The sequence below is a fragment of the Callithrix jacchus genome, chromosome 1, assembly GCF_049354715.1.
Source record: "Callithrix jacchus isolate 240 chromosome 1, calJac240_pri, whole genome shotgun sequence".
Taxonomy (NCBI): domain Eukaryota; kingdom Metazoa; phylum Chordata; class Mammalia; order Primates; family Cebidae; genus Callithrix; species Callithrix jacchus.
The window spans coordinates 45,670,895-45,683,124 of NC_133502.1; the positions used below are offsets into that span (position 1 = coordinate 45,670,895).

Genomic DNA, 12,230 nt, shown 5'->3' on the forward strand with positions numbered 1-12,230 from the left:
AATTACATAAACAATCTATTGTGCTTTCATTTTGAACTGTTAAATGGTAGCCAACTTTTAGTTTCTTTAAACTGGCATTCAGATTTCATGGTTACAATCCATGTTCTGCTGATGGACAAAGTTAAAATAATTTTTAAAGATCTATTGTGAAAACTGAATCTGAGAGGAGTCAAAGAGCTGTTTAGCTTGTCCTTGTTTTCTTTTTGTTCTGTCAACAACTCATTTCTCCTCTCCTCAACCTTGAAAAATGAATGTAATAAAGTATGACGTAAGTCAAAATAATAGAATGTTTCATTCATCTTTATACAGAAGTTGAAATCAAATTAACTTAAAACATTTTTGGCATTGAAAATAAACAAGAGATATTGAGAGGGGAAGCAGAAATTTATTTTCCTCATCTTCCTTTCTGGATCATTCTATGCCCATTACTTTTTAAGGGGAGGATTTAAAAAGTTGGGAGAATATCAATAAGTACATCAAAAAAGACTACACATTAAAAATACACATTAAGCACATCATCAACTTGAAAGACTGAAACACACTGAATATATTGAGATTTTTTTCTAACATTGTGCTGATTGCTTTCTCCTCTGTCTTGGGTTAAAATTAACAGTGAACTCAAAACCATTTCAAGGTTTTGTAATTATTTCAACTTCACTTTATGACCCAGAATATCATAGAATTTGGTAGAAATTTCATATCTACCAACAATATTGTCTATAAGGGTAACAATTATAACACTACTATTATTTATATGTTTTTTAGAAAGTTGTATGTTATAAACTAAAATATGAAAACTATTTTCATTTCAAACATATTATGATCTACACTAAAATTTCTAATTCTTAGAATTCTCTTAGGACAGAATCAGTTTGATAATGCACATGTATATAAATCCAATGTGAGTTTATCCCAGAAAGACATATTTGGTTTAACATTAAAAAGAGTAATAAATGTAACCTAATACAGTGAAAATTAAATAGCTGAGTAAGTGAAAAAATGAAAAAGAGTCAATATTCATAATAAAAACTCTCACCATACTTACAAAATAAACTATTGTGTTAATTTCATGAAAATCTACAAAAAGTTAATAGTCAAATATTGAAATATTTTATTTTTTGATTTTCATTAGAATGAGAAGAAAACAATGACTGCTAATACCATTTTTATTAGACATGTTAATAGAGCAACTAGCCAATGTTGCAATAAAAAGAAAGCAAATTGCCAACAATTGAAAAGGAATAAAAATATTAGTATTCAAGATTAAGTGATAAATATCTAATACTTTTATATGATTCAAACTAGAAACTGTTAACTTGAATTAATAAGATTGCTATATACTCAGTCAATATAAAAAATTAATTGGACTGGGTGCAATGGCTTATACCCTTAATCCCAGCTCCTTGGTAAACCAAAGCAGGAGGATTGCTTGAGCCCAGGAGTTTGTGACCAGACTGGGTAACATATGAGATCTCATCTCATTAAAAATTTAAAAATAAAAATAAAAAATTAGCCAAGCATGGTGGCACATTCCTATAGTCCCAGCTTCTCTGGAGGCTAAGGTGGAAGGTTTGCTTGAGCACCAGAGGCGGAAGTAGTGGTGAGCCAAGACTGCCCTACTGCCTGGGTGACAGTCTGAGACCTTGTCTCAAAAGTGAAAATAAACAACAAAAATCGAAAACAACAAACAAAATTAATACATTTAATGTAGTCTTTTTTTAATTGAAATTTTTTATGTAATTTGATTGTGGTTGTATGTACACTGGAAATATGATTCTAAAATTTAAATAAAAGTGAAGAGTCATAAATTCCAAGACAACCTTGAAAAACTATATATAAAGGCTTATTATTAAATTAATTTAATTATACATTATAGTAATAATACAGTGTAAATAAGTGGACAATGGAATAGATTTGTGTTCAGAAACAAAATCACACATATAAAGAATCTGGATGTTGATGGCATAGACTGTGTACTTGTGTTGTTGTGTGTCTCTATGTCGGCCTGCATCTATCTGTGATGTTTTAGGTTCATTAACTACATTACTAAAAATTAAATATTTATGTGCTGAGCAGCCTGTGCTTCAAGATGATCTGGGCTTTCTAGCACTTTTTTACATGTGTCATCTTGGCAGTGGACAACCCCCCCACAACCACAGTGTGCAAATTTACATAACATTGTGGGTAATATGAATATTCTCTGTGAGATATACATTTCAGATCTTTGGTAACAACCTTCTTTATAGTCAATAAACTTTAGGTATTTTTGTTTGTTCATTTGTTTTAGGAGTCTATGGGTTAAAAATTGAACAGTGGAAAAATAGTGGAGCAGGAAAACAAACTACGAATGAATTTGCTGTGTTTGTCAGAAAATCCTTTCTCACAGTTTTATTTTATATTTATTGCTGCTGGGCTCTTATCACCCTTTTTGTTTTTGTATTTGAACCAGCAGTTATGGGCTAAAGGCAAAGGTATGGTTTCATCATTCATTCAGAGTACATTCATTAAAGGAGTCTTCAGGATTTTGCTACTCAAAATATAAAATATCTGTATGTACTATGTGGTTATTAATTTTTTTTAATTAATTTGCTTACATTTAATAACAACTTTAGTCTTCTGACTTTGATCTCTTGAATTACTAGTCTCTCCCTTACTGTGAATCCTGAGCAGTGTCATTAAACACAGTTGTGTTCATGTTATCATTATTTCCCCAAGTTTCAAAGGCTATTTTTCTATTGAGTAAACTGAAAGTACCTTACCCAGGGCAGCAAACATCCTGTAAGCTAATCAAAACTTATCTGAGGCACACCACCTCCTCAAGTGTGTGACTCTCTTGAAATTTAGTCATACTACTTACCTGTTTCCTTAAATCTGACCATGCTTAAAAAAGAAAGAAAGAAAAAATACCATCACTAACAACAAAACACTACAGTCCTTTTTGTACAAATTTTTCCCTTTTTTATAGCAAATTTAGGCTAGACTTTCAGCACTGGTTTAAAGGAGACTTCACCTCCCAAATATTCCACAATTCTCCCAGATTTTTAATCATTTATTCTTCATTACCATAGCAGTCTGCATATATTTGTTTTAAATACCCTAATTCTACTGTGGATAATAGTCATTTATGTATCTGAGACTTCTTTGTAGAAAGACATCATGATATTTATTTTTGTTGAATGAATCTGCATTCATCTAGGGTCTGGGTGTGTTCTTAAAACACCTTAAAGTTTAGAAAGCTAGACATTATGGATATTCATTTTAGAATACCTGCTCAAATGATTGAGCTTTTAAAGAAAAAGACCAGTTTCCTATTTCATGACAGGCTTTTTAAAAATTAAAATTTTTATAGTAAAAGTTGATTGTTATTACAATATGTTATGTACTATTGTCATTGAATTCTAGATATGATCCCAAAACAGACACATGGACCATGGTGGCTCCTTTGAGTATGCCCAGAGATGCTGTTGGGGTCTGTCTCCTTGGTGACAGATTATATGCTGTTGGTGGCTATGATGGACAGACATACCTCAACACTATGGAATCCTATGACCCACAAACTAATGAGTGGACACAGGTAAGATTGTCATCAGCATAATTTACTTCAAGTGTAAGGAACTTATTTCATTTACTTTCTGTGGAGAAAGGGTATACAAACAGAAATCTAATCGAATTAACCTAAACCAAAAGTGATTACTTTTGTCCAATGTTGTATTAATTTTGTTACTGTTAGCTTCATTTTTATGCATTGCAGAGAGGATTTTCCAACTGGTGGTACTGGTGGAAAGTCCAAGTAGTAACCCCAAGTAGAAAGTCCACAGCCATAAACAGAAAATAACTTTTTCTAAATCCCAGTTCAACTAAAAGAATAAATGGGAAAGGGCTCTGCATAGCCCCTCATGTAGTGAGTGCTCACTCCTTGTCAATCATTTTGTCCAGGAAGATGGAGTAAAATGACTTGTTTATCTTAGGTGAGGTATACTCACTGTAGTTAGAGACTCAGGATCATGCTAGAATGAAGGAGCTCTCATTGTAATCACATAACTGGAGGATGTGTGTTGGTGTGTTTGAGTGTGACAGGAAGATGAGACCAGGGCAACCTAATTATAGTGAAAAACCTCTTAGCTGTACAGCTACTAAGGCTTGCTTATGATGAAGGGAATCCATAAATTCTGACTTGTATCTTTACATATTTGATTTTTCTTTACTTTCATTCTTTTCTAAATCTCCTCAATATTTCTTTTATTTCTCACTTTTACCAGAAATCTAAAAGTAACAGATACTGTTCCAATAAATAGTTTCCACCTAGGAGTGCAGTGCAATTCTAAAGCCTTATTTAATTGAAGCAGGATAATAACTACATCTCAACATATTGCCTCAGTGGATGGAAGGATCTGATTTTGATCATAGAAATTGACTAAAATTTATCTAAAGAACTTGAACCATGATTAAAGTAAATTTGTTTTAAAGATACTTACTTTTAAAGAAACATGACTTCCTTGATTGGGCCAGTTTTGATGGTATGCATTTAGCAACAATATTTAGTCAGGGTAACTTTGAAGTACAAAACCAAATTTCTAATGCCTAGATTTAGGCACCTGCATTATGAGTTTCTTCTCTTCTAAAGGAAAACTTTTGACTTCAGATAAATAAATAAATAAATAAGAAAAAGTACATTTAGCCAAGTGAGAAAAAAGGAGGAGGAATAGAGAAAAGAAGGGGAAATATCAAGAAATCTAAGTCTTGTGATTTTCTACATTTTACTTTAAATGCTACAAAAGAAGCATTTCTTATTCAAAGAGCACTGCATGTAAAAAAAAAAAGTAATGATTGCTTTTCACATTATTGCACTAATATTTTGAAGAATATGTTTAAACTCTGTACCTCTGTGAGTCCCTAGTGTTTCCAAAGCAAACCCTGCATGCATGAATTAATAACTGTTGATTTACTAAGGAAATGTACCAGTTAAATGGGTATTTTAAATGTTCCACTTAAAAAGAACATTAAATAAAGGAAGTTTATGTTTACATAAATGATGTAACATCATCATAAATACATATAATAGCCTTTATTCTTATCATTCCTCTAAAATTGAAATCAAAATTATGTATGTAGTAATAATAGGTAAAAGACCCCTGTATTTCATTATACTTGTTTGAATCATATAGTATTTTACCAATGGCAAAGTGGTATTTAAAATGTTTTATAACAACTTTATTGTAGTACAATAAGCATTTTAAAACTATTAAATTACTTTAAGATTTTGCATCCATATATTTTCATTAGTTATATTTTTTAAGACTCTTGAGGGATGAGCAGCAGACCCATACAAAATCCCTTTAAAAATTTTCAGGATTCTAGCCTACTTGAAAGGTTTCCCATATTTGGTAAATTCCTGTCACTTCCACTCTATTTGTTCTATAAGTGGACTAAATTGGTTATCCCATATAATATTAGCAGCCACAAATGGCTGATTATTAGAATAAACAAAAAACTTTATTAAAATATCCAAATATGTTGAAAAATACTCAGGTTAGCTTGAGTGGGAAATGATGGAAATAGATTAGGAATTGACTGCCAGATAATTTACTATTTTTACTATTAAAAAATAGTACCTTGTTTTACAGAGAACACATACACACACCATATGTATAGATACACATGTGTATCTTTGTGTGTTTTAAACAAATTTGACTTTTGTCATTTAACAGTGGGCTTAGTTTTTTGTGTTTGGTTTGAAAAAAATAATGCATGTGCTTCAAGATATAAAAAGAACTTCATTTCCCCTAGCCTACATAAAATGTCCCTTCAATGTGTTCTCTTGGTATACTGTCCTAGTGCTATCAAGCTGCGTTCATCTGTAGGTTGTGAGGAATCAAAGACAATGTGTCATTTATTGTCTTATCTCCAAAGACTAGTATAGTTGCTGGCTGGGAGTAGGAGGTAATATGAATATTTCTCAAATAAATTGAGAACTATTTTTGCAACTAAGTGTACTTCATTGTGTATGCATTTCATTTATATGCAATAGATATATAAAACATTGAAAATGAGTTCCAGAGAAGACTGGTGAAATATCCACATTCACTATTACTTTTATTTAATTGGTTCTGTGGCCAACCTTTTTAGGTTATCATATTACTCATGCTGAAAGGTACAACCTCTGGAGGGAGAGCAAGGGAAGATTTTAAAACTATATATTAAATAAATTTGGACCAAAAGGAAAGAAGGAAAACTTTTCTTAAACATTTAAAATGCACTTAGGAAGAAAAATACCAAATGCTTAAATAGCATGATGAATTCTTTGATAAGGGAATAGCACGATGATAGAAATTAAGTGCATTTGGCAGATAAATCTTCTTTCAGGAAATGATCTGTAGAATGAGAGCTGACAAATGAGTAATAGCTAACCAATGAAAATATGAGAAGTGGCTTAGGAAGCATCGTTTGTAAGAGCTAGAGGAAGAATATGTGGTATATCTTACTGAGCAAGAAATGGAATGGTTAAGTTCTGAGAGATAGATATGGTTTACATTATGTAACCTGAACTATGCAGAAGACTGAAGAAATGGATAGAATTAAACTTGTTGGAGATATATTTAGAGGGCCTGATGATTCAGATTTAGTGTTGAGTGAGGTAAAAGAAAGGTCAAGATTTCTTGAATATCTTCAACAACTTAAGTGAAAATTCTTGAATGAATATCTTGAACAACTGGGAGGAGGGGGGTGTCATTCACTGATGTAAGAAACACAAGGGGAATCTCACATTTTGTTTTTTGAAAACACAAACAGGTTTTGTTTTCACATGTACACATATACACATGCATATACAGAGATAGAGGTATAGATGTAGACACAGATATAAAGTTAAGCTACTCACTCTATATGTAGTCTAGTACACAGTACTGAGTGTTGAATGTACATCAAAGAGCCTTTGGGAAAGTTTTCAAATATACAGTTACCCAATATTAATCCCATTTCCATTTAGTGGTAGGGTTTGTGCACATACACAGTCATGCGATGCTTAACAATGAAATGCAATCTGAGAAATTCATCCTTAGGCAGTTTAATCATTGTGTATATATCACAGAGCATACTTAGACCAACCTAGATGGCATGGCCTACTACACACCAAGTCTGTATCATATAGCCTATTACTCATAGGCTACGAATCTGTATAGTATGTTGCTTTGATGAGTAGTCAAAGTAATTGTAACATAATGGTATTTGTGTATCTATACATATCTAAACATAGAAAAGATATTGTGTACTAGAAAGTGCCCTGGGTGAGTCAGTGACTGAGTGATGAGTGAATGTGAGGGAACTGGACATTACTATACACCACTGTAGACTTTAAAAACACTCTATACTTAGGCTACATTAAATTTATTTTAAAGTATTTTTCTTTCTTTAATACTAAATTAATCTCAGTTTACTGTAACTTTTTTTACTTTTTAAACAAATATTTTTAAACTTTTTGACTCTTTTATAGTAATAGTTACCTTAAAGCACGTTGTCCAGCTGTAAAAATTTTTTTCTTTTATATCCTTATTCTATGAACTTCTATTTTCAAAAAAGCAGTACAATAGGTTTGTTTACACGAGTTTTGCCACAAACGTGTGAGTAATACCTAGTGCTTTGATGTTAAGAAGGCTATGACATCACCAGACAATACGAATTTTTAAGCTCCATCATAATCTAATAAACTTAGGGGACTACAGTGGTATATGTGGTTCATTCATGACCAGAACATCAAGGATGAAAACATAGTTATGCAGTGCATGTCTGTATTTCTTCGATAACTCTAATGTGAAACAATTCTTGAAAATCATTAGATAATAAAAGAAAGACAAAGGAAAGTGGATGTATTTTGGAATCAGGTAAACTTCAGTTTGCCTACATTGTTGCTGTAAGATTAACATACTGTCTCCTGATACACCATTCCCTCATCTGTCCCATGGAGATAATACATGATGTGATTATGAAGATAACAGTGGTAAATTTTTCACACAAATATATCATGAATATATTCACATGCTCCTTCCCTACTCTCATTTTATGCAATAATTCTACAAGGAAGACAAGTGATGTTACATTAAATTAGCTTTTACAAATAATGCAGAAAAATAAATATGTGGATTTTTAATCTGCAGTGGGATGATGGGTAACAATACATAAATTCAAAAGAACTGGTCGAAAATGGAGGTAATTTTCATATTTAGAATGTAAGAATTTGTCCTTTTTCAATCAATAAGATAATGTATGTGATCTGAGGCTACGTTGCAGCTATTTTATTTCTTACATTTTAGATACTTTCCTTTCACTTAGAAATAATATCATGTAATTTCTAGTCTACCCTGATATTCTTAGAAAACTGTAATAAAAATTATTGATACCAAAATGCTCAAATTGTCAAAATGTTGGCTTGTCTCCAAATAATAAATTTTCATTACAAACTCTGTAAAAAAAAGTTTGTTTTAATATATTTCTAACCATTTTCATATTCAGCATTATTTAAAAAATACTCAGTTCTCATTTCAGTTTATGTCATAAGTTGGAAAATTTTTAATAAGCCTACAGCAATTATAATGATGGCCTATTTATGAAAAAAATATGGAATTTATTCTATTGTATATCGCTGTCTGCAATGAATGAATAACACATTTAATTCAATACAGTATCTGGGAAAATAACTTCAAAATGATTGCAGTAAGTGTAATAGCTATTTCATCTAAAATATACTCCATGCTATCACTATGAAATTATATCACAAATGTGTCCATGCAAGTTCCAGAATAGATCTTTCCTAGAACTTTTTCTATAGCAGGTTAATTGCAGTAAAAATCATTAAACAGTTGATTACCATTTTTAAAAATTACATACAAGCTGCAGGCTTAAAAATTTTCAATATACATATTGCTTTTTGAAAATGCCATTTTCAGTGTTTTCATTTGTGTTGTATGACTTCTGGCTAAAATGGGAAAACAAATACATTTATGATTTTCATGTATATAATCTTTTAAAATATATTACAATTTTTAATTTTTCTATGACAGTAAAACTTAAGTTGTGTTTTGTCTTTTTTAACAGATGGCTTCCTTGAATATTGGAAGAGCGGGTGCCTGTGTGGTAGTCATCAAGCAACCTTGACTTGTTGATATTTTATTTGGAAAGATTTTACTTGCTGGAGTGGTTATTTTTATATTGTAAGGCAAGAATGAGAACTTCCAAGAAAAATCTTCAAGAACAAGGATCTCTGTAGCTTTACCTACTGATGTTGAAAGTGTTAGAAGATCAAACAGAATAGTAGGAAACAAGAAAATGTTAAACTTATACAGGAACAATATCTGGCCATATGTCAGTTAGTTCAGGAATGGTTATTGGTAATTTGTTTTGTATTCTAGCATACAATAACTAGAGTTACCAAAGGCTAGTTTTTTCTTGAGCAGTTGAAAGGAGAGACCAATATTCGTGACAAAGATAATTTCATGACCACAACTCATTGAATCGTTTTATAGTCTATGACAATATCCAAGACATTGCCAAGAGTAGAAGACAGAATATTTCATCTGACAGAATCTGATTGGTTTACTGTTTTTTTAATTATATGTGGTCATACCAGGAAGCAGAATTATGCTTTATTAAAACAAACCTGCTTTTGCCTCATTTTTCTATGCTATGAGAACAATTAGAGAAACCAATTCATCCTCGTTTCTTGCATTCAGAAAACTGTCCTGCTAATAAAAGCTGCATATCTAAACAGATAATGGTTGAATTTTATTGCAACCATATTGGCAGTCTGAAACTGGCAAACACAAAGGATTGTTCTCATTAGCCTTGCCATGTTGCTTTGCTTTTTTACACACTGAGCCAAAGATTCGGTAGAATTATTGGGCTTTTGCCTTACGTTGAGTTCAGTGTAAGCATGGAAGCTAGTTATTCTGAATGTTATATGTATATATATCCATTGCATGTTGAAATCCTTTAGAATTTTGTTCTTAAACTTAGAATTCCAAGAGAAAAATATATGATCCATTAAGTTGGAGTGTTTATGATTATTGCTAGAAGGAAAGCAGACTTCAAATTCTCATTCCCCATTTTTCAAACTTCTTACATTGATCTGTACATTATTTTAACCCAAATGTTTGTAATTGTTTAAAACATAATATGGAAACATTACACAATGTCCTTAATAAATAGATCCATGTAAATTTTAAAAAGTTAATAAATCATCAAAAATTTGCATTTATCTCTTGTATTTTTTAATAAATTTTACATTTATTAAATGTAAGGCTAAAGTCAACAAGGTATGCTTTCAGAGACTTTCAATAAAATTGCCTGACTTTTCAAGTTTAAAGAAGTATGCATCTCCATAAAAACATAATATTAGGCTGACACCAAATATAATTTTAATTATCATTTCTTCTGTATGCACCCACTTGAGACAGTTATTAGTGCCCAGAAAACGCACATTGCTTAATAAGAGTGCTGAGCATATTGTAGGAGCTAAAAGAGGTCAAAAAAATCTTTTGTTTTTTAAATCAATGAAAACTCTGAAATTGACTTCTATTGTTGGGTAGCCAAAAATATTTGAAATCTAACCACCAAGGAAAATACTAAGAGACAGTTTATCTCAAGGAAACATTAGGAAATCTGAATTTTCTCAAAATGAACACATGGTCAAATTCATTAGACACAGGTCATTTCAGAAAAATGATGCCATTATAGCTATAAAATGGTAAGGTAATATCAATGATTATTTTTATATTGTGGTGAAAAATCTGTAACATAAAATTTACAATCTTCAGTATTTCCAAGTGTACTATTCAGTAGTATTAAGCATATTAACATTTTTGTGCAACCGATTTGCAAAACGGAACCTCTATACTCATTAAACAACTCCCTATCTTCCTCTTCTTCCAGCCCCTGGCAACAACATTCTACTTTTTGTTTCTATGAATTTGATTCCTATAGAGATCACATGTAACTAGAACTGTATAGTAATTTTTGTGACCACTATATTTTACTTCACGTAATGCCTCAAATTTCATTTATGTTTTAGCATATGACAGAATGTCCCATTTTAAGGCTGAGCAAAATTCCATTGGATGAGTACACCATATTTTTTTAATCCATTCATCTATGCATGGACACTGGTTGCTTTCACTTTTTTACTTTGTGAATAATGCTGCTACAAATATTGGTGTACAAATACCTCTTCATGATCCTGCTTTTAATTCTTTTAACTATATATAACCAAAGTGGAATTGCTGAGTCATGTGGTAATTCAAATTATTTTTGTTTTTTTCTTAGGAAGTGCCATGCTGTTTTCCATAGTGGCCATACCATTTTACATGCCCACTAACTGCGTGCAGAATATCCTTGTCAATACTTTTTTCCTTTGCTGAAAGTCATCTTCATAATGGGTATAAGATGATAGCTACTGCATTACAATTTTCATTTTCATTTTCTCAATCATTGCTTGCTGTCTATTTGTATAAAATCTTTGGAGAAATGTCTATTCAAGTCCTTTGCCCATTTTTTATTTATTTTTATCTTTATTCTTCTATTTTATTTTCACAGGTTTTAGGGGAACAGGTGGTGTTTGGTAAATTAGTAAGTTCCTCAGTGGTGATTTGTGAGATTTTGGTGCACCCACCACCCGAATGATACACACTGTACCCAATGTGTAGTATTTATCCCTCACCCCCCTCCCATCCTTTCCCCCAATTCCCTAAAGTCCAATGTATTATTCTTATGCCTTTGTATCCTCATAGCTTAACTCCCACTTATGAGTGAGAACGTACGATGTTTGGTTTTCCATTTATGAGTTACTTTACTTAAAATAATGGTCTCCAATTCCCTCCAGGTTGCTGCCATGGTGTGTGTGTGTATATAAATTTTTTATCTACTAATTGACTGGTGGGCATTTGGGCTGGTTCTATATTTTTGCAGTTGCTAATTGTGCTGCTATAAACATGCATGCAAGAATCTTTTATAGTATAATGACTTCTTTTCCTCTGGGTAGATACCCAGTAGTGAGATTGCTGGATCAAATGGTAGTTCTACTTTGAGTTATTTAAGGAATATCCACACTGTTCTCCACTGTGGTTGTACTAGTTTAAATTTCTATCAGCAGGGTAATAGTGTTCCCTTTTCACAGCATCCATTATTCTTTTTATTATGGCTATTCTTGCAGGAGTAAGGTGGTTTTGATTTGCATTGCCCTGATA

At 31.7% G+C, this 12,230-nt stretch overlaps 1 protein-coding gene across 1 annotated transcript in view; it reads left to right on the forward strand.

Annotated features, from left to right (window-relative positions):
* Positions 1 to 10,242, forward strand: part of KLHL1 (kelch like family member 1) — a 436,959-nt gene extending 426,717 nt beyond the window's left edge. The window contains exons 10-11 of the mRNA XM_002742615.4: positions 3,403 to 3,574; positions 9,088 to 10,242. Of these exons, the coding sequence (XP_002742661.1) occupies positions 3,403 to 3,574; positions 9,088 to 9,147 (232 nt within the window). The 3' untranslated portion in view covers positions 9,148 to 10,242. The remainder of the gene's footprint in view (positions 1 to 3,402; positions 3,575 to 9,087) is intronic.
* The last annotated feature ends 1,988 nt before the right edge of the window (positions 10,243 to 12,230 follow it).